Below are 22,829 nucleotides of genomic sequence, written 5' to 3'. Positions count from 1 at the left end.
GCAAAGTGCAGGGCCAGGGACAAGCCTACAAATTCCGCGGAATGTGGAGCAGCACTAGGCAAAGCCTGCAAGGCTGCAGGTCTCCTGCTCAGGGCTGTTGTATGAACCACCCTGCTCCTGAGAAGACAGGAGTGAAGTTCAGGGGGGTCCTGCAGCCCTTCGCCTCCCTGCAAGCCCATCCTTTCTCTGGGGAATGGGGGCAAAGACTCTCTTCATCTGGAGTACACATCTCATCCAGTCCTGCGTCAAAAGGAGCAAGCAGCTCTGCCACACTCGCTAAGCCCTAGATCTGCTGGCAGGGGACGCAGAGGCTGTGCCACAGCAGAGGGCAGAGGCAGAGGAGCACGGTGCAAGAGCATGACCATAGGGCTCCAGTCTGGGGAAAAAAATGAGGGCTTTCAAAAAGCTTTGCAAGACCAATACATAGCTGAAAAGCAGCAGAGCTCCCCAGAGCCTGCAGCCCCAGCCCCACAGCTCTGCTGCACGCAGGGGGCTGCCCCAGCTCCACAGGGTCCTGGGCCTGAGGCAGCCCTGAGCCACAGCAGGCACAGAGCTTCCCCTGCACCCTGAGCGCGGCTAAAAGAGCTCCCCGAGCTGCTGGGGGAGTGGGGTTGTGCTGGAGTGGGAGGCTGTGCCACATCTGGCCTCCTGTGTGCATCACTCTTGTCCTGAGGAGCTTGCTCATGGTGATTAAGTAGCCTGGGGCTTCACTGTGCTGTGCCCTGATGTCCCCTGCTGCAAGGTGGCTGGGGTGGGAAGGCACAGCAGCAGGGAGAAGGGTCCCCAAACAGTGTGGTCACAAGCTGTGGTGAGGGCAGGGAGGGACTTGTCCTCCTAAACCCAGGGCAGGCAGGAGCACCTTGGCCAGGACATTCTGCTGCTCCACCAAGGACCAAGTCAGTGGTGCTGGGGCCACTATGGCTGAGTTGAGCTAAAAGCTTGACCCCTCCTCTGCAGCTCTGGGAGACCCAGCAAGATTGCAAGATCTCCAGTTGCCCTGGAGATCTGTGGGGGTGCCGGGAACCTCCTGGCTTCCCACATCTCTTCTGGGAGCCCAGCCAGCGGATGATGAACCCCAGATCCACATGCCCGTTGCTGGGGGAGCCAAGTAGGAATGCTGTTCCCAAAGCACCGGGCTCTTGGCTGGGGGGATCCTCAGTCCCAAAACGTTTCAGTTTCCCATGGGGTGGTGATGTGCTTTGTTTGTCCCAGGGCAAAGGGTTTTGCTGTGTCCTCCCATGCACCCCCTGCGCCTCAGTGCCACTCTGCTCTCCTGGGATGACCTGGATGAGGGAGGTGCGGTTCAGCCCGGGCGCTGGCAGAACCTACATCTACCCTTTTATGTAGTTCATGACCCGATCTCTGTTTGCGAAATGAATGTCTGGGCGGTGCCGCACCCCTGCCTGCAGTGACGTCCTCGCTCAGCTCAGTGTGTGGGGGACCTGCCCACTTGTACAGGCGCATAAACACACACACACACACACATCGAACCTCCCACAACGCAAACAGCTCGCTTGTGCCTGGCTGTGCCCCTGGGAGGAGGTCTGTTGCACAGCTCACATGCCCACCTCACTGGGCTGGTGTTCTGTGAGCTCTTCTATGGGGTCACCTCTCCCCAGTTCCCTGTCCCCATTTTCCAGCTATGTCAGGCGCCACCAGACTCTGCAGTCCATCCCATCCCCAGATCTTGGGATCTGGGTGCAGCCTTGTCTGATGGACTCATAGAGGCTCTTTTGGTGACAGGCAGAGGTCACACAAGGAGAAGTGAAGGTACCACATTGTCTGTGGCTGTATTTCAGCAGGAAAAGAGAAAATTTCCAACGATCATCAGGGCAGGAAGGAGCTGCAATCATTTCCCAGACAAGTGGCTGGAGCAAGGACCTGACAAGGTCTTAAGACGATGCTTGACCTGCCCACAAGAAGAGAGCCCTGGGTTCCTTCAGCCCCTGGGGCAGATGTCCCTGCTGCCTCCTGCACTGGGCTGGGGATGGAGCCAAGAGCAGTGTGGCCAGCCCAGCCCTCTACAGCCATGGGGAAGGCCTGAGGCAGCATGGGGTCAGTGGAGCTTGGGCACCACCTGGGAGCATCCTCAGATCTCAGTGCTTTCCTAGCTTCTCCTCTGTCTTCTGGAGCCTTAGCTGAGGCCAAATCTTCTGTGTACAGACCACATGTGGCACCATGTTTCCAGCCCTGACTCTTCTGATGGGAATGGTTGGATCTGATGATCTGGTGGGTCTTTTCCAACCTGGTGATTCTATGATTCTATGACACTCTGGGTCAGCAGCCAAGGTCTCCCAGCAACAGCAGCACCACCAGCCCAAGGGGTAAAGCAGGGAGAGACACGGATGAAGGGACATTGTGGTACATGGTACCTTTCCTCTTTTCTCCTTAGATCTCTTTTTCCAGAGAAGAGCCCTGGGCTTGCTGAAACCTGCAGCTATGTGCTTTGAGCTCCCCTGCCTGGGGCTGGATTGCACCACCCACATGGGTTCACACCCCAGGGGGAGAAGATGTGTGTTTGCAGAGTCACTGTGTTTGTGGGATCCCAAAAGCAAAAAGGGGAGAAGAACCAAACAATCCTAGCGGCTGGCACATTTGTGGTCATACAGGTGGACAGAAAAGATGGGTGCAAGGGTGAGGAGTGTGTGCAGTGCTGTGCTGTGCATGAGAGCAGCGAGGGGTCCATGTGGGGAGAGGCTGATGTACAGTGCAGGGGAAGAGGGGGAAGCACTGCAGCCTCCCCAGTGTGTGTGAGGTGGGCACGGGGTTGGTAGGGGCTGGAGCTGGGCCATGTTCCCATGGGAAAAGCAGCGGTTGGAGAGAAAGATGAGGAACAGCTTCTGGTGAAGGTCACCAGGTCTCCAAGCTGCCCAGGGGGCCAATGCCTTGGGATGGCAGACCAGAAGGGCCACTGTGCCCTGCAGGGTCATGGCCTCACCAAGAGGAGTTTGCCCAGTTTGGTGATCAGGTGGCAAAGGAGAGCATGGGGAGAGCAGCGTCAGGCTCCTGAGGCTGCAGAATGTGTTCTGGTGCATCTGGGGACATTTAATCCATCTGTTCTTAGGCCAGGAAAATGACAGTGAGGGATACGACGGCTGCCAAGGAAGTGGAAGAAGAGACCATTTGTTATAAGTTACTAACCTATTGTAAGTTTGAATATTATGTATAGCTTCTGTGATTTCAGAACTAAAATATAGAATTAGCTTGAACAATAACTTCTAGCTTGGAGGAAGAATCTCCCTTGCACCCTGTGCATGGCCACATATCTGCCCCTAACTCCGAGTCGGGTGTCATTGTTCCGTGAGTCAGAAGGAGACCCTGTCCCAAGCAAGGGAGGGCTGCCTTCGTGCTGCAAACCCCATCCCAGGGGGGTTCTCTTACTCCCATCCAGGTCAGGTTTCCCAGTCTGACCCAGTTGTGACCCATCCTGGCCTCAACGTGCCTTTTCCGGACTTGATGATAATTGCACCCTGTGGACTGTTCAGCGTCTCTGCCGCACCTTGTAGGTGGGTTCAAAGTCTGCCTTTCCCTCCATCTGTGCCCTGTGGCTGCACCTCGGTGCCCGGCGCTGGGGCTGTCGTGGGAAGAGGAGGGGTCTGCACCCCACCTGCCTACCCTGCTCCTGCACCCCCAGACACCTTCAGCCCCTGGACTCACCTACGCTTGCCCTGGGCCCCACAGACCTTGAATAACCTGTTCCCACTCCTGCTCTTGCCTCATGACAAAACTCCTGGCTCGCAGCGGGGAGGGTAAACACGGCGAAACGGGCTCGCTGCCTTCCCAGTGTGGGACAACCACGGGTTCGTGGCAGCTGCAGCCAAAGGCCCCTTTCCCATCTCTGTGGCACAGCTGGTGGAGGTTCCTGTTTCTTTTGGATAAATGGGATTTGCTTTCACTGTCGGCGGACATCAAGCGAGAGTCTCTTGTCTGCATCTGGATTCCCAGAGTGCTGTTGTAGATCCAGGGGCAGAATCTGGTCTCCCCACCGCCCCATGCCTGGTCAGTGCATCTGCCTGATGATAGACCTGATTGCTATTTTCATCCAAGTGAGCTCTGTCACTCATCTCATGCTTTCTGGAACCCAGGTGTCCTACTCACAGCAAAGCCCCAAGGATGCTTTGTGGCATTTGCCTGGGCAAATAAATAAATACCAGTTGGTTGGTGGAGTGTGTGAACTGTGGTCAGCTTGCTGGGGCAGAGGGGTGCCCACCTACCTCTTCATCTGGGCAGCTGTATGGCGTTCTCACCCCAACCTGTGAGGGCCCCAGGGAGCTAGCACAGCTTCCGCAGCACCCAGCGGGTTGGGGAGGTGCAGTGTTGGTATCAAGCATGGGATCTTTGTGTTGCATATCACAGGCAGGAGCAGCAAAAGGACATGGGACCCACTTTCTGCCTGGAGGAGGGCGGCTCAATCCACACCTCTGCTTTGTTTGCAAGGGGGTCAAAATAGCTGCATCCAATCTGGGAGATCTTGAGCTGTTTGGCTTCTCTGCAAGTAGCTGGGCAAGGTGCTGGGGCTTGTTGCCTGGGGCTGGAGTGACCTAGCTGGATCCCCGAGGCTCTTTGTGACTCTCAGGAAGCTGCTGAGATGCTGTGAGTGCTGGGGCTCTTTGACCTCAGTCTGTCCCTGGAGCTCTGTGCTCAGGTTACCAACAGGTCCCTGACGACTGAAACTAGGAGAATTGTGCAGTGGCATCACACAGCCCTTGGACACTGCCCAGCCGTGCCCTCAACAGGCTTTTGCAGCCCTGCTGGGGATGTGCTGGGTGGATGGGTGCCAGGAAGGGTCCTGGCCAGCAAACCACAGCTATCAGCCTGGCATTGCTACCTCCTGCCAAATATCAGGGATGGGGTTGAGTCCACCCATGGCTGCTTTTGCCTTCACCAGCCAGGTCTGGGGGATGGCTCCTGACTGTTGGGTGTTACTGCTGCCCCAGAACAGGGATTGCTCATCCTGTAGCCCCAGGTATCCTTGCCTGTTGCTTTCAGCTGGCCCAAGGCTGGAGCTGGGCATGACACACCACCAGGATTCCCTGACCTCATCAGCACCCTGCAGGGATTTCCACCCATCCCAAACTCTACCCAACCCAGGGATCAGGGAGTGAGAAGACAGGCTGGGGAATGAGCATCTGGCCACAACTGGGCTGGGAGACACTTAAGCATCTTCTGCAGGTGCTGGGAATGGGCTGTGAGTGCAATTCCGACTACCAACATGCTAGGTGCAGCCTGTCTGAGGGACCGTATCTGCCCACCAGTGAGAAGTCAGGAATGGGGCAGGAGGTGTTGTGTGAGTACCTACATGTGCGAAACTCTGTGTCTAAGTGTGTCTGGGTACGTGCCTGCAGCTGACAGGCTCTGTGTGTGCCCGTGTGCATGCAACGCAGTGTGTAACCATGTCCACAGCGGTCACGCTGCGCATGCTGTGCGTCTGCCTTTGTGACTGTTCACCAGTGTAACACACTGTATGCATCCGCAACTGCTCGTCTGCAAGTGTGTCTGTCTCTGTGTAACACACAAACACACATGTGCGCAAGTGAGGGTGCACCTGGGCACTCCCCACGCAGCCCCGCGCTGCTTCCCAACTGCCCTCTGTGCTGGGGCTGAGCTGTGCTGTCCCTGCAGGGTGGCACTGGTGGCCAGGGGCCCCTGCTCCTGCCCGCTGCAGCGGGGCGAGCCCTGGCAGGGCCTGGCAGGCTGGGGCAGGCAGCGGGTGCCAGCAGCTCCCCCATTCCTGCTCTACCTGTCAGACAGGTGAGGCTGGCCGCCTGCCACCGTCACTTCTGGGAAGGGAGGATGCCGGAGGGATGGGTCTCGGCACAAAGACTGAGGACCTACTAGAGCTTGAGACCTGTTCCCTGGAATGGCTGGGGAAGGGCTTCCAGCTTCAAGGACCCTGGAAAGCCTCAGGGCTGGAATGAGCCAAAGGAGAGGAGGCTGCAGCCCACAGACACTCAGACTCTCCTGTACCCATCTCCTCTCCTGCTGTGCTCAAAGAATCCCTGAAGCACATCCCAGGCCCCCCTCCCTCCCAGTCCCCTGGCTGGAGCAGAGTGTCCTGCACTGGAGTCCCAGCACCCTCTTGGGTCCCTGTGGAGAATCTGAGGATCCCACAGGAGCTGCCACCACGTTTCTCCATGACGAGAGCACCTCACTGAGCTGCATGTGCCCCAGCTGAGACCTGTGGCCCGGACACTGTGGCCACCAGTGCTCGCCAGCAGATGTGTTGTGACAGCAGAGACCCTGCTGCCCTTGGCATCAGTCAGTCCCCTCAACGAAGACAGCTTTGGTGAAGGGGTTTGTCCCCCAGTCAGATCAATGTGAAGGGACTTCCTCAAAGGCTTTGCATTGAGACAACCGTGACTAGATCCTCAGCTCATCTCAGTCGATCTTCATCTCCCTGGCTCACCCCGTCCTTCAGAGATGGAGGGAGCTCTGCCACCAGAATCCGAAGCCAACCTTTGCCCTGGGGCTTTGGAGGAGAGCACAGGTGACGCAAGAGCATGTCTCGTGCTCAGCAGGTGTGCCCGCAGCTCAGCGGGCATCGCCAGCACTGCTGCTGGAGGACCCACACGTCAGGCAGCTGGAAATTTCTGCTGTTTGTGGCCACTGACAGGGTACGTTACTTGGGCCAGCAGGAGTCCCCTGCCCTGTGTGTGCTCGCTGGTGCTTCTCTAGGAGCTCTGGAAGAATTTGAACAGGGGGCTGTCCCCACTGGCTCAGCCAGCAACTTCAGGGGCCTCTGGGCAGGGGAATCTGGTAAATACCCTACTATACAGTACAGGAGGCTGGACATTTCTCTGTACATGTCTTCCACCTCTGTTCACCAACCACTTGAGCCCTGCCAGAAATGGACGCAGGAGCTCCTGGCCATGGCCTTGGCAGTCCTGTCCTCCCTGTCCCACGCAGACTGTGTGATGGGTTGTGCTCTCATAACATCACTGGCAGCCCTCCTGCCATACCTAGGGCTGAGGGCCAGGAAGCCCTCAGAGCTGTTCTTGGAGCATCCAGAGATTGTCCTCTCCATCCAGGCCTGATGGGCACAGTAAAATGCTCAGCAAATAGTTCCCCGTGTGCCTGGCTTCTTTAGGCAACCAGAAACTGGTCAACTTCTGTCTTCCAGCTCCCACCACTCCTCTGCATCTTCTCTCAGGCATCTTGGACACCTGTGCTACTCATCTTTCTTCCCTCTCCACTGCCTTGTTCTCCTCTTCCTCCCTGTCTGACTGCGTGCGTTCCTGTGCTCTGTCAGGAGGTGCTGGGGTGTTTCAGCAGGGGAAGGTGGGAGCTAGGACAACCCTGCTCATGCACCTCCACGCTGCAGCAAGTCAGGGCACTCCAGGAGTAGCACCCTGGCCACACTGGCTTTCAAAACTGTGGCTTTCCAAGAGGAGCTCAACGACCAGAGCCTTGCTGAACTGGGGCCAGAATGTACCCAAAATGGTTTAGTGGGTTCAAACACCTCAATTTGCTACCTGAATTCTCAGTTGAAAACTTAAAAGCATGTGGCCAGAGCTGTGTGGGAAGGTGGGCGACAAATGGAGGAGATCAGGGCTACTGGAGATCTCACTGTGAAATTTACCTGAGCAAGCTGGAGGAAAGAAAATATCAACTAGGAGCTGCAGCCCATGACTTAACACATCTCTGTTCTGCACCCTCCACAGCTGCAGTGTCTGCATGTTCTCTGGTCACCAAGCCTGGAGGAAACCTTTCTGGGACACATGACTTTCAGAACCACATATCCTGACAGTGTGACAAACGCAGGTTTCTGGGTTTGTATCCACATGGTCTGCTCAGCAGAAAGCTGGGAGAAGAGCTACATGTTGTGATCACCTCTGAGAAGATAGAAGATCTCAGGAGGTGTTGGCCCATTGAAGTCAGTACAAGAAAGATACTGAGGTGTCCAGAGAAGGGCAATGATGCTTGTGAAGGGTCTGGAGAACAAGTCTTATGAGGAGCAGTGGAGGGACCCGGGGCTGTTAACCCTGGAGAAGGGGAGACCTCATTGCTCTCTACAACTGCTTGAAGAGAGGTTGTGGTGAGGTGGGTGTTGGGCTCTTCTCCCAAGTAACAAGTGGTGGGATGAGAGGGAATGGCCTCAAGTTGCCCCAGGAGAGGTTTAGATTGGATATTAAGAAAAATTTCTTTAATGACAGAGTGGTGAAGCCGTGGCAGAGGCTGCCCAGGGTGGTGGCAGAGGCCCCATCCCTGGAGGGGTTCAAAAAGCACGTAGATGTGGCGCTTCAGGACATGGTTTAGTAGGCATGTTGGTGTTGTGTTGATGGTTGGACTGGATGAGCTTAGAGATCTCTTCTGACCTCAGCAATTCTACAATTTTATTCTAAGTGAAAGGTATGTGTGATGGGACCTGGGCTGCAGTAACCCTGGGCAGCCTTTTCATCATCTGTCAACCTGCCGCCGATGCCATGAGCTTGGATGGGACCTTCAGCTCATTCTCTCTTTTTCCTGGACTTTCCAGCTCACGATCTCTCCCACTGACTCCGTTTGCAAGCTGGTGCAGTGCCAGGCTTCGTGCTGTGTTTGGTGGATAACAAAGGGTAGAGTTGGCTAGGAAACAAGAATGCGGTGAACATTTTCTTTTGTTTCACGATGAAACAGGACTGGGATTTTTGGTCGCAGTGGGGGGTGGGGTGGGGGGGAAGGGAGGAAGCTGAGAAATCCACCCAAGAAGACCCATCAGACCCTTTTGAGGATGCCAGAGACCAAGGGCTGAACATCTATCCTGCCCTGAGCAGTCCAGAATTTGGCACTTTCTGTAGGAGGAAAGGCAATTGCGCAGGGAACATGAGCTAAGGAGGATGGAAAGACGCAGCTTTGCCAGACCTGGATGGGAATAAAGCCTTGGACTAGGAGGAGGTCCCCAATTCTGGTCCTGAGGAGCAGGAACTAGCTGATGTGGCTAGCAGGAGCCACATATGTGCAGCACAGCCAAGCCACAAGCCCTGGTCCCGGAGAAGCAGCTAGCACATCACAGGAGAGATGGGGCTGGCGTGATCCCACCTCACAGGTGACAGGGCAGCTCCTGCTTTGCTCCCAGGCTGTGAGGAAAATACTTTGTGCTAAATCACCATGGGGACAACCATTAGCCAACTGTCTGGGGAGCCTGAGGCCTCCAGCCTGGATGTGTTGGCATCACAGGGAGGCAAACGGAGGACCTTCTAGCATAGAGCCCTTGGAATTCTGGCTGGAGGCAAGGGATGGGTGGGATGGAGAAGCTTGAATGCAGTGCAGACCACAAGGAAATGGGAAGATGGGCACCCGCAGGCAGAGGAACATGGTGTGCCCCAGAGTGGTACCCCTGTACCCTGAGGGTGCTCTTGTGCATGCCCAGCCCACTGGCCACCTACTGCCTCTGGTTCCAGGCAGCCACAGCAGTGGCTTCCCCATTCCTACAGTGGAAACGGCCACTCTCTTGTTTAACAACTGAACAGCCCTGGGTTTTAACAGACGAGTTTCCATCAGCAAGTGGCTCTCCTGGACGAGCCAGACACCCCCAGGGCAGCTACTGCTGGAAACAATTATCAAAGAAACTGTTGGGCCACGAGGCAGGGGGGAATGTTGTCTGGGAGCCCAGGTAACTGCTGCTACCCAGGGGAAGAGAGACCCAGCCCTGGATGCCTGCCTAGCCCCAGGTTGCCAGCCCAGCCTTAGAAGGTGGCAAGGTTTGAGCCTGCAGCAGCAGCACCCGCTGCAGCACTGGCCTTCCCAGCTCCTGGGTGATTCTTATCTCCCAGGCAATAACTCTGCCCTCCATATCACACCTGAGCTACAGCCCTTCCCTCACATAATTCAGCTTCCACAAGTGCAGGTGTGCAACACTCTCACCCTTCCAGCATATTCCCCAGCAGGATTCACCTCCCTGCCTCTCACACAGCCCCTAGAGCTCTAACCCTGAGCCCCACCTGTGCCCCACAGGTGTGCACCCTGCCCCACACTCTACCCTGCCCCACACACTTCCCTCTCCCATGTGGTGTGGACATCCCCTCCTCAGCAGTGCTGTAGCTCCCAGAGGAGCCGTTTTCTTGCTGCTTCTGCTCTCTAACACATCCCATGGCAGAGGTTGGGTTCTCAGGTTCCGTCCGTGCCCAACCCTGCAGAGCTCCTCCAGGTGTAGCCAGCCCTGAAACCTGGGAGACACCAGCCTGGAGGACATGAAGCGAGCCTGGGTTAGGGACTGGCAAGGGCAATGCCAGGTGAAATCCATTGAGGAGAGGGTTTCTTGTCACAGCTGCAGAAGTCCAGCTCCAATAAACATCTCCCACAGGCTTCCAAGGCTTTTTCCCTGAGATGTTTTTAGGAGAGCCAGACCCAACAGTTTACAGGCTTTTCTGTCTTTCTGCAATCTTGTTCCCAGAGTCTGAAGGGCTGATTCCCACCTAGACCAGGCACCCCAGGGAGGAACGTGCCAAAGAACTGCCCCGCCAAAGAAATGCTTCCCCTGAGGAAAGGAGACATTGGATATGTTGAGGCAGCATTCCTTTTCAGTCAGGTGCTGCCCTGGCCTCAGCCCTGAGCTCTCTCTCCATCCTTGTGCTGCAGGGAGCTCACTTGCACATGGCAGTGGGAAGGCAGCTGGGACCCCATCCCCCCAGTCGCTTCTAGTATGGAGTTCAATCTTGCTCCCCCTTCATGCTGAGCCAAAGGTGGGAGGGTAAAAAAGGGTGAGAGCCAGTAGGGACTGCAAGAAGCTTGAAGAAGAGGCCATGGGAGTGGGAGTGAGAGTGGGAGCATCCCAGGGAGATGGTCTCTGCCTCCTGCAGGCTGCCCCCATCCCCACCACATTCCCATCCACCCTGATCTGCAGAAAGGATGGCCACAGTCCGGCTCAGCTGGAAAATCAGGTTGTGCTGCTGTGCTCAGGGGCAGTTCATGGTCTGGCATGGAGGATATTGGACACATGGTTGGCCCAGCCAAAACTTCTCCCCTTACCCAATTTCTCCGCTCCTATTTGACAGATTTCAGCTACAACAGCCTGCTTTAGGTCCACAGGTCCTAGGGAAGCGCTGGTCAGGGCAAACCACCATCCTCTTCCCTAACTGGGACCAGGGATCAGCAATGGCTCCCGTGTCACTGTGGGGGGTTCTGAAGGACAGAAAACTCACTTTATTGCCCAAATTTGAAGGGCAACCAAGATATTTCCGTGGGAACTATTTGCCAGAAACACGTCCAACCTGAAAATGCCTGGTGGGAAAGATGTCCCAGCAGACCCCTACAGCTGAGGGGTCTAACAGCCCCTCACCTCTGCCCCCAGCCTCCTGGTCAGCGTGCTCCCCACTCAGTGAGGACAGTGGGGTGGCAGTGGTGGGTGGTGGAGCTGCTGGGGGCACAGGAGGAGAGGCAGCCAGGTTCCGTGCTGCTGCCGGAGCTGGTTAAACATTGTCCTGGGCCAGTTAGGTAACACAAACCGCAGCGGGAAAGAAATGAAACCACTTGAGCAAACAAGGTGTGCTTGGCAGGGCAGCGGGCTGCGTGACAAAGTGCTCCGTTCCCCCTGCCAACCTGCCAGGGTTATCTATTGATGGAGAATAAACACCTCGCCCACAACCCCAAACTCTGAGGGATGGCAGCCAAGCAGCGCAGACAGCTCCTGCAGGACCTGGCTGGGGGCTGGGCTTGTCCTGCTGGCAGTGTCCCCTCCCTGGCCACACTGATTGCCACCAAACATCGTCCCAGCCCCCTCCCACACACGCCGCTTGCACCCACAGCCTGAGCATCTCGGCATTGTCCCTCCTGCCACCCCATCCACCTGCTCCTTGTGGCAGCTCCAGGAGGTCGGGGATGGGCCAGGAGAACTCTCCGCTTGCTGGAGCCAGCAGACACCAGCTGGGAAAACCTGTTCCCGGGGGAAGGTTACACAAGGAATGTGATGAGGGCCTGGCTGCAGCCCAGACCATGGACTGGGTCCTGGTTCACACCCAGGGACTGATACCTCTTCTTGCACCACAACTGAATCCTGTGTTCAGTTCTGGGCCCCTCACCACAAGAAGGATGTTGAGGCTCTGGAGCGAGTCCAGAGAAGAGCAACGAAGCTGGTGAGGGGGCTGGAGAACAGGCGTTATGAGGAGCGGCTGAGAGAGCTGGGGGTGTTTAGCCTGGAGAAGAGGAGGCTGAGGGGAGACCTCATTGCTCTCTCCAACTACCTGAGAGGAGGTTGTGGAGAGGAGGGAGCTGGGCTCTTCTCCCAAGTGACAGGGGACAGGACGAGAGGGAATGGCCTCAAGCTCTGCCAGAGGAGGTTTAGGCTGAACATTAGGAAAAAATTTTTCACAACAAGGGTCATTGGTCCCTGGCAGAGGCTGCCCAGGGAGGTGGTTGAGTCACCTTCCCTGAAGGTGTTTAAGGGACAGGTGGATGAGGTGCTAAGGGACATGGTTTAGTGATTGATGGGAATGGTTGGACTCGATGATCCGGTGGGTCTCTTCCAATCTGGTTATTCTGTGATTCTATGAACCCTGATGGCCTCATCTCAGCATGTGGATCTGGGAACAGGACAACTTCAGCCCACCACACTAGAAGGCGAGGGCTGGAGTTCTTCCATATGATTTTGTTGTCCCTGGCATTTCACATGACTGCAGACCACCTCTTATGTCCGGCTGAATTGCAAAGGTCAGTGTGGCTTGGTCACAGGAGACCAGACAACCCAGCTGGACCAGCAAGGCAACTCCTTGTGTAAACAGCATCTAAGCCCACCCAAAAGAGGTTGGACCAAGCCCACAGGTTCCTCCTTCCCCTGGCAAAGCTTGTAGGTCATGCACTGCAGCATCTCCAAGAGGTCCTTCAGCTTCCACTGAGCCCACAGCCTCATGCTATTCATGTCCTGGTGAAGGAGAGGCCTGGGCTTCCCCCAACAGGACAGTGGCTCAGCAGCAGGGATGCTCCAAGCCACCTGTCTGACCCTCCAGCTGAGGCGAGATAGACTCATGGCAGCTCCAGCTGCTGCAGCCAGGACAGCCCAGAGGAGCCAGCACAGATGGGCCGTGGGAGATCTTGCTTTGGAGGACTTCTTCCTCTTTATTTTGCATTGGGACACACTCTTTCAAGTGTGGGATGGGTGATTTTTAACTATCTTTGCAGTAATGAAGGGCAGTCAGAGAACAATCGAATGGTCCTCTTGCCAAAAAGGCATCTCAGGCTTTTCCAGGCATTTCTACTGTCTAGGAGCATCCCAAAAACTCTCCTCCTTCCCCTCCCCACTGCCCCTTCTTCCCCCTCCCCGCAGTGGCGAGCTGGCTCCCTTCCTGGGGCACGCCAGGTCTTGGCTGAAACCATTCAGAAGGATGTAACGGTGCTTTTGCCTGGGCATGCCAGCCCTGGTCAAGCTCCAAACTCAGAGGAATCATAGAATCATAGAATAACCAGGTTGGAAGAGACCCACCGGATCATCGAGTCCAACCATCAAGTCCCAAGGCCTTTCATGCTGGGGGTGACCAGGAGCTGAGTGGTGCTATCCCACATTCAGCAGAGTCCTGTATGCCAGCAAGAGGTTAGGGTGGCAACAAGACCTTCAGAAAGACTCATCATGAAAGACTGGTATTCAGAAAGACTCATCACTCTGGGCCCCTTGCCACAAGAAGGATGTTGAGGCTCTGGAGAGAGTCCAGAGAAGAGCAACGAAGCAGGGGAAGGGGCTGGAGAACAGGCCTGATGAGGAACGGCTGAGAGAGCTGGGGGTGTTTAGCCTGGAGAAGAGGAGGCTGAGGGGAGACCTCATTGCTCTCTCCAACTCCCTGAAAGGAGGTTGTGGAGAGGAGGGAGCTGGGCTCTTCTCCCAAGGGACAGGGGACAGGACGAGAGGGAATGGCCTCCAGCTCCACCAGGGGAGGTTCAGGCTGGACATTAGGAAAAAATATTTCATGGAAAGGGTGATTGGGCACTGGCAGAGACTGCCGAGGGAGGGGGTTGAGTCCCCTTCCCTGGAGGGGTTTAAGGGATGGGTGGACGAGGTGCTGAGGGACATGGTTTAGTGATGGATGGGAATGGTTGGACTCAATGATCTGGTGGGTCTCTTCCAGCCTGGTTATGCTATGATTCTATGATTCTATGATTCTCTGAAATGCAGGCAATGCACGCCCACCAGGAGTGGTGCATGGACCATTGGTTGCCAAGCTCATGGTCGGAATGTCTGTGAGAGCCTGCTTGGCCTCCAACCTCATCAATTTGTTTGCTGCCCCACAGACATATCCTGTGGGTCAGAGAGATCCCCCCAGCACCGCTGGGGCACCCTTCCCGACTCCTTGTGGCTGGTCTTGCTGGGGAAGGCTGGTGTTGCCATTGAGCAGCTAGGGAAAGATGGGGTGTTTGGGCTGTCCACACTGCCAGGCCTTAGCAGTCCCCTCTCGTGAAGACAAGGTCTTTGAGACAAAGTCCTGAAGACAAGGTCCTTGAGAGGCACTCAGAACTTAGGAGAGGCTCCTAAATAGCCAGTATGGAAGATGAGCAAGGCTTAAACATATTGCATTGCCTGTATGGCTTCTCTGTCCCTTCATGCCTCCAGAAGAGAGCAGGGAGCAGAGAGGGGCTGGAGGTCCTCCCACAGCTTCGCCCTGAAGAGAGATGAGAAACACAGACACACACACACACACACTCTCTCCCTCTTTCTCTCACAGACCACGGCAGAACTCTGGGAAAAGGAACCTGCTTTTGACTTGGCGCCGGTGCTCCAGGACATCCCTCCTGTAAAGACGAGAGCCAGCGCTGGATTTCTGGAAGGCCCTCAGAAGGGCCAAGCTTTGGGAGTGGGTGTAAGGTGCTCCTGCATTGCTGGCTTGGAGACAAGGTCTCCAGCTCTCACTCCCACCAGCCCAGGGACAAGCAGCCACCTCATAGAACCATAGAATCATAGAATAACCAGGTTGGAAGAGACCCACCGGATCATCGAGTCCAACCATTCCTATCAAACACTAAATCATGTCCCTCAGCACCTCACACTAAGGAAGACCCTGTGAGAGCATGGCAGGAGGAGCAGGAAAGTCCAAACTATGGCAGGCAGGAAGGATGGTGACGGATGAAGTTCATGCAATGGGACATCCCAGGTAACACGAGTCTGGTCCAGACCATTTCTTTAAGAAAAACAAGTGAAATGACAGGGAGGTACAAAAAAACCAACCAAACAACAATTTATTCCTGTTATGTTCCCATCTGAAAAGGAGGAAACCACATGCACCTGCTGGGTGCCTGGCTGGCACAGAGCCAGCCTGTGCCCCTGTGATATTGCTTCAGTCCAGCTGAGTATCACCAGCTGCCACAGGACACGCGTGTGCCATGCAACGCACGCTCTCACATGGGAACATGTCACTCATGAAAAAATACATCTGTACATTCATTCTGTGCTGATTCTTGATCTTAGATAAATTAGAAGCTACTTTGGGGGAAAAGGCCTGTTTCTACATACAGGCAGCAGGGCTGGAAACGCAACGCGATCCTGCTGTCTTGAGTCCTCTTGCCCCGCGGGCTCTCCAGGGCCAGATGAGGCTCCCCAATGTTCCCATCTCCTCTCAGTAGAAGCAACACTGAGTAGCTGCTGCAAAAGGAGGGTCTCACCCATCCCATGCGGAGCAAACAGGAAGGTGGTCGCCTTCAGCATGGTGCAAGCCGTGCTCGGGGATGACACCATTGCTGGAACAAGGTCTGACCGCTCACAGGTGAGACAGCGGTGCTGCCCTAAAGCCCAGGCAGGAGGTGGGTGACAGTAGAGACTGCTGGGCACTCACTGCAGTGCCAGCTGCTACTCAAACTGCTCTTCCCCTTTCCGTTTGTTTCGGCTTTGAAACAGCCACAGTCACTGCGACTCCAGTTGGAGGTACAAAACCAGCAAGAGAAATAGTGGTTTACAATAACCTACTGAAGCCAAAATATTAGCTTTGAAGACCTCAATGCTGGCAGCCACCAGCACGCATGAGCGTGCCCATGCAAGGTTGGGAGTTTCACACGCTGCACAGGGCAGCAGCTTCCAGATGCAGCTGCAGGCAAAGCTTCTTGCCGAGGAGTGCAGCCCGGGGCTGGCCCCGAGGGGCTTGTCAGACCCCAGCTCATCCAGGACTCCTACAGCTCCTTGTTCCTGTTGAGCACCTCCTCCTCCTTCCAGCCGCTGGAGTTCTTCCCAAACTTGTACACCAGCCGTCGCCCATCGACTCTCTCCAGAATCTCTCGTTTGTAGTAGTATCTGGAGGAGATGGGGGTGGAATCAGGGCTCTGTGTGCAGCCCCACGCGCTGGGGAGCTGCTGTGAGGGATTGAAGCTGAGCCCTACTGGTGACCAGCCCTGAGGGCAGGTCACCCCCTGGGGTTGGGGGGAAACTCACCGCATGGCTCGGCTCAGCTTCTCGTAGGTCATGCTGCTGTTTTTCTTCTTCTGGCCCCAGAGCTGAGCCACTGCCTCCGAGCGCAGGAATTTGAAGACACCCTCCTGCCGGTCTTCCCACTTCATCAGCCCCTCGTTCAGCTCAGGGTGGATCAGGATGTCGCGGATGAACTCCCACAGGTGAGTACCCCTTGGGGCTAGAAGAAGAGAGTAAGCTGTAGAGGATCCTGTGGGTCTCTGCACTTTGGATCTCCCTAAACCCCTCTGCCAACGCCATGCCCGGCATACATGGCCCTTCCTCCCATGGAGCCAAGCTGGGGAAGGCAGTCCCCCCTCCCAGACTGGGGAGTCCACGTACAGTGCTTGCTCTTCCGGCTCTCCAGGCAGTCTCTGCTCTCCTTGCTCAGTTTTCGGGGCCGTCCCCGTTTCCTCTTGCCATGCTTGCTGTCCCCTTTCTTGCTCCCTGAGAAGCCATCTGTGCACACAGAGAAGGGGCCATGTTACTCTGGGCAGAGCCTGCTGGATTGAAGCTACTCCCTCCCTGGGCGCGGAGATGTCCTCCTCAGGACAGAGGAGAACTGGCTGGGGTAGGAGGAGATATCGGGAACTACAACCAACCCCTGATGCCAAGGTCCCTATTCCTTCCAGCCTTGTCCGATGCTTACGTGTGCCACCGTGCTAAGGGCACCATGCTGTTCATTCCTCAAACCCTGATGCTTCCTTGCATCCCTGGTGTCCCCAGATCATCACCAAATGGGGACAATACTGAACACAGCTTTCAGTGCCCAGCAGCTCTGGTCGCAACCCTCGCACAGCTGCTGTTACCTACCCCTTCCCACCAAGCTCTCTGCTGCCCTGGCTGCCCCATCACCATACTCTGAGACAAACAAACCCATGGGGCATGGAAAACCAGATCACTCCCTCCTTCCCACTGTGAGGATGGAAGCTCAGGTGTTGTCCCTGAATTAGTGCCAGATGGGATGTGCTCTGCAGCTGCTGAAAGTGCCCAGGAGCAAGCCCCTTCTCCAAACTTCCAGCTGGAAGCAAACAACTCACCATCAGGGAAGAGATTTGCTTCTGTGGGGTCGAGGTCAAGGTCACTTCCACCGGAGTCCTGGGAGTTGGGGCTGTGGGACATCACAGGCCCTGAGAGGAAAAGAGACAGAGCTCAGACCACCAGGTGCTGGCATCTGGAGGGGTTTCCCCTGGGTTTCCCCCTCAGGCCACTGCAGGCAACCTGGTGCGGGACCCAAACCTTCCGCAAGCCCTGGGGCACTAGGACCTAGCCGCTAGCCCACTGATGTCCCAGATCAGCACAACTGAAGGGAGCCTTTCGCAAGTTGAAAACACTGACCTGAGACATCAGAGCTGCCTGGGGACATGGCACCAGGCAAGCAGGTGAAGTCTGTGGATAGGAAAGGGTTTGTGGGCTTCATGTCCTCCAGGGAGTCTCTGGGATTTCCCAGCTCTGGAAGAAGCAGAGAAGGGGAAGAACGGGTTAGCCCTGGCTGCATTGGCACACAGTCCCTGGGGAAAAGGCTTGGCCAGGGCTCTTCTCTTACCCAAGTGGCTGGAGTTCAGGAATAATCCTTGGGAAGCCACATCCTCTTTTTCCAGCAAGTCAATGATCCAGTTGAGCTCATTGGAGGCTGCAGGCGTGGAGGGACTGGGATTAGCGATGCCTATTTGGTATGGAGGGGAACAGTGCATACGGGGAGCTGAGCCCAGCCCTGCCTGGACTCTGATCAGTGCCCCCAAGTCCTGTGCAGCCTTCGCCGTGCAGCCCCCAAGACAACTCTCGCAGCTCCCAGGAAGCACGAGGTCCTGGGCCGGTGGGGGCATCTCTGCCTCATGCTTCAAGCTGCCAGGCCTGGGGACAAAGGGAGCGTTGGGGCACTCACTGATCTCGTGCAGGCGGTCATAGAGCTCGTCCCCAAGGGGTCCAAAGATGAGGCGCATCTGGTCCCTGGTGCAGTGGCACAGCGCATGCCCATCCATGTTGCAGCAGGAGAAGTCGATGGAGCTGGCGTCGTACTTGTTCTTCTCCACATGGTAGCTGATCCACTCCAGCACCTGCACTTTGGTCCAGAAGTACGGGAGCTCACTGAACCACTCTGGCTTGTCTGCAAAGGATGGAGAGCGCAGCTCAGAGGCAGGGCAGCTGTGCCAGCACCATGTGCCATGTGTGGGCTTCCTGATGCAGTTCGGCACAAGGTCCCGTCCCGCGGCAATCACACAGGGCACCGCGAGCCCTGCGCTTGGAGGGTTATGGGACTAACAGGCACTTGGTGCCTGCTCCTGAGTCACCTTGCTCTGCCCTGCTCCTGTCCTTGGAGTGCCATTTGTCCCGTCCATGCTGGGATCTGCCCTGTTCTGTCGGTGTGTTTCCTGTGCTTCTCCCAGGGCCATCCCAGTGGAATGGGACCCCTGTCACCAGGACTGTTCTTCTAAACTGCTCTCCCGGTGAGCAGCCCACCCCCTGGGATGTGCTAGGGCAGAAGGGCGATGATTCCCTCATCCCCTGTAAACATCTGTTGTGCTCCAAGCAGCCACAACTTGTACCACCAATGACCTCCTACAGCAACCCTTTAGCCAACAAACATCTAGGGAAACTGAGGCATGCTGGAACCTGTTGACCTGCCCCAGTGGGACAAGAAACTTGCAATGCTCTTCCAAGACAGCTGTACTGCCTCATGTGTTGGCTCCCCTGTGCAGACACCACGGCTCCCCTGGTCCTACCTGTGGTCTGTGCTGGGGGCTGGCTGGTGGGGAGGCTCAGCCCCAGGGTGCCGTCATCCCCAAGGTGTCCCAGCATATCCAGGGTTGGCTGCACCTCCTCTGGCTGGTACATGGCGCTGATGTAGTTAGAGAAGATGTTGCTGATCTCACAAGATCCCGCCATCAAGCTCTGTGCCAAGAGACGACAGTGAGCCCTGGCGCCACGGAGGCAGGGACGCTTGAGCCTGCAGCACCCCAGGGACCGGGCTGGGTGAGGCTGGGCTCTCCCTCCCTCCACCCATCGTCACCTCTCAGGTCACTTCTGCAGAAACACCCGCCCAGCACCCTGCCAGCCAGGGCTGGGCCTGACTCACCACCGCCCCAGGCACCGGGAGGCTGAGCTGGAGCAAACCGGGGACATGGCGTCACTGGGCTCGCAGAAGAGCCCCTTCCCCACAGCTCCACTGCAGCCAGTGCAAAGGGCCAGCAAGCAGGTGGCTCGCAGAGGATGGTGTTGCGTGGCCCCTCCATGGGGATGGGTGTTGCGGGGAGCTCAGCCGTCGAGCTTTCCCCCAGCCCAGCAGGGCTCAGGCTGGCACAGACTGGTGCTGGGACTCCAGTGTGGCAGCTCCAGTCCTCTCAACCAGTCGCAAGAAGCACATCCCAGTAACTCTGCAGCCAGGAGGAGACCAAACTCCTGCCTGGCCCTTGTGGAAGAGGCAAATCTTGCTGTTCACTTGACAAAAGCTGGGGGCTGGAAGGCGCCCTCCAGTCCGCTGTCCTGCTGATCCCCAAAAGGATCGCCCACCAAGGAAACAACAAGCGCATCCCCCGGCGAGAGCGAAGATGCACGGGGAGGGGAGCAAAGCAGCCATCCTGGGCTGGGAGACATCAACAGGCCCCGGAGGAGAAAAGCTTTGGTACCTTCTGCAATGGCAATCCTGGAGTGGCGGCTAATCCAGAAAGCAGCAAGGGGAGATGGAGCACACCCTGCCCAGCCACTGGCCAGTGCTCCTGGGCCTGAGACGCTGATGCCGATGGGCAAGCCCAGTGCCTCTCCTCTTTTATAGCACAGGCTGCGTAATGCGATCTGGCAGCCTGAGGGGAATTCCAGCCTGAAACGTTCATGCTCCCAGATCCAGGTGATTTGCATAATATGAACCACCGGGTCCCAGCCCAGCACTGCCTTGCCGGGAAATCTGGGTTGGCCAGTTTAATCATTGTCAGAGCCCTTGCCCTGCCGATGCCCAGAGTTTCACCCACCTGGCTTCACGCGGTGTTTTCTTCTCTGGCTCGTGTTTGTTTGCTCATAGCAGCAGGTTCACTTGGCTCCTGCTGCCAGGCAAACACACCCAGCAGGGCCGGAGCGGGCGCTGGGGGTTGCGCATCCCTCCCCAGCTCTCTGCCTGCACCAAAGGGGCTGGGAACAACACCCTGGGCAACCGCTTAGCTGTGCGGCATCACGGTCCCGGGAGGGCAGCCCAGCCCTGCTGCATGGGGACCTTGGCCACGCACAGGCTTGCTCGCTCCCTGCTCCGGCACAGAAACTGTTTCTCCCAAAGAGGCAGAAAGGATCTGGTGACCAAGCCAGGCAGATGCTGGGAGCAGGTCTCCGGTGGGGATGAGTGGTCTGCGTGGGGACGGACTGGAAGCCAGGCAGGTGACCAACTACTGCTGCTTTCTGCTAAGCTGGGTTGATTTTTGCCTGGAGGCTGGTCTGAGCCAGGCTGTTACAGCCCCTTCCCTGCCATTTCACAAGTGCCTGGCACAGACACACACAGACACTCGCCAGGGACACGTGACAAGGAGTCAGGCAGAGTTGTGGGATGCATTTGGGGAATTACCTCCTGGGCTCCGGAGCAGGGGATACAATCATGCTGGTTGTGGTCCTGCACTGGCAGAGGAGCCGTGGACCTGTCCCAGACAACAGCCCGGTGCCCATTTGTGCAGGGATAGTACTTTGCTAAGCCGGCACCTCAGTGCCATACACGGGCTGGTGTGAACCTTGTCCACTGTGAGTGGGGCAGAGCTGGCACCACACGAGCCCCTCAAGGTCCTTGTCACTTCAGACTGGTACCTGGCAGCAAACCACCTCATGTGACAAGGTGTGACAGACTGTTGCAAGCATAGATGCCCCTCTCAGCTCACAGGCCAATCAAGGGCTGTGGCCACATCCCCTTGTCACGTCACCTTGGCCTCCCATGCCATGCTGTGGCCCCAGGGCCAGCGTGCCAGCCAGGAGGCACTGGGTCACGCTAGCTGACTACCTGCCCCAGCTTCATTCCTCCACAGCACAGTCACGAGTGTTGGGTTCTGCCAGGCCCTGTTGTTTCCTGGGCACAGCATCCCACAAGGCCATCTCCATGCCGAGGAGCAGCCTCTGCCTTTGCTACTCGATGATCCGGTGGGTCTCTTCCAACCTGGTTATTCTATGATTATTCTACCGTGGAGCAAACCAGGACCACTGGGGAAAACACCGGTGCTGGGCAGACACAGAGCCTCAAGGCTGCACTCAGCTGGGAGCTGAGCACTGGGCTCCCACTGTGCCTGGGGACCTGTCCACCAGGCTGGACTTCCAGTGCCTGTGGTTACAAACCTCCCCCTGGGGAAGCTTTTTCTATCCACTGCTGAAATGCAGGTGTCCGTGGAGCAAAGAGGGACAGGGCAGCTTTCCCCTGGGCCACAGGATGATGGGGTGGGCATGTAGCATTTCAGAGCCTCCTGCCCAAGCCCTGCCCAGACCACCCTCATGCCTCATGCCTGCTTGGAGCTCTCTGGGTCCTCCTGCGGCTTAGCCTGCCCCCTTCCTTTCCCTTGTGTTTGGGAACCAGGTGGCCAGAGGGGCCAAGCAATCCTCCCCAAAACCCTGCAGGCACTGTCCAGCTTTACTGACCTCGAGAAACGGCCTTCCTGCCCATCTGCCTGCCTCATGTGACACAATCCAGGCCTTATGCTGCACTGTGGGGAGAAGATGACAGTGGAGGACACTGTCTGGAGATGCTGAGACCCTCACAGAGCACAGGAGAATATGAGCCTGTCCTGGGGTTCCCCATGCCCTCCCCAAAGCCACAGGGCAGCAGCAAGTTGCTCGATGGTGTCCATGGAACCCTCTGCTGCCTAGGAGCAGCTGCAGCACTTACGGGTTCACAGTAATTCTTCGGGGATAAGTGGCAGAGGGCTACCAAAATTCTCACTACCAGAGCCCAGGGATGTGCCCCTGCTCTTCCCTTGCTGCTAATCTGAGCTCTGAGCACACCTCGGGCTGGTGGGGAGCGTGGCACAGGGCACTGCCAGCAAGGCTTGGCATCTTGCTGCAGTGAGAAAGAGGTGGTCATGAGTTTGGAGGTAACTGGTGACACAAGAGTCAGCAATGAAAGTGTCAGTGGGGCAGTGAGCAGCCGGGAGACCAGGAGGGAATTGGTTGCTACTCGTGTCACCTGCCCTGCCAGCAGTAACGGTGCCCACGACACCCCCACATTTGCTGCCCCACAGATCCCGTTTGCCCTAGCAGCACTGCGGTTTGGAGAATGGCACCAAGACAAGCCAGAGCACATGCTGAGGGTGACACAGGACTCGGTGCTCATGACTGAGGTGGTTCTGGGCACCACCAGCCCTTCAGAGTCACCGTTAGGGCTGGACTGGCACCACGCGCAGGACGAGCCCCGCATGGGGTGTTCTGAACCCAGGGCGTGGGGTGCCCCACATGGGGAGCGGGAGCTGTGCCAGCAGGAACCGCATCCGGGGTGGTCGTTGAGGGCACAACCCACGCCTGGCAGCTCCCCGCTCAGCTGCTC

At 56.8% G+C, this 22,829-nt stretch overlaps 1 protein-coding gene across 2 annotated transcripts; it reads right to left on the bottom strand.

Annotated features, from left to right (window-relative positions):
• Nucleotides 1-15,119: 15,119 nt before the first annotated feature.
• On the bottom strand, nt 15,120-20,114 carry ELF3 (E74 like ETS transcription factor 3). 2 transcript variants are annotated; one of them, XM_069875884.1, is made up of 9 exons: nt 19,960-20,114; nt 19,057-19,225; nt 18,219-18,440; nt 17,880-17,999; nt 17,672-17,785; nt 17,374-17,463; nt 16,676-16,792; nt 16,319-16,514; nt 15,120-16,180 (listed from the first exon to the last, which is right to left on the bottom strand). In XM_069875884.1, exons 2-9 carry the CDS (start codon nt 19,217-19,219, stop codon nt 16,060-16,062), a joined length of 1,143 nt encoding a protein of 380 aa, XP_069731985.1. In that variant the 5' UTR covers nt 19,220-19,225; nt 19,960-20,114; the 3' UTR covers nt 15,120-16,059. The 2 variants fall into 2 exon arrangements, with proteins under 2 accessions (XP_069731985.1, XP_069731986.1); XM_069875885.1 differs by having other exon boundaries at nt 17,880-17,966.
• Between the last annotated feature and the right edge of the window lie 2,715 nt (nt 20,115-22,829).

Source organism: Phaenicophaeus curvirostris, chromosome 24 (genome assembly GCF_032191515.1).
Source record: "Phaenicophaeus curvirostris isolate KB17595 chromosome 24, BPBGC_Pcur_1.0, whole genome shotgun sequence".
NCBI classification, from domain to species: domain Eukaryota; kingdom Metazoa; phylum Chordata; class Aves; order Cuculiformes; family Cuculidae; genus Phaenicophaeus; species Phaenicophaeus curvirostris.
The sequence above is the reverse complement of the archived record's forward strand: the minus strand, read 5'-3'. Positions and strand labels throughout refer to the sequence as shown.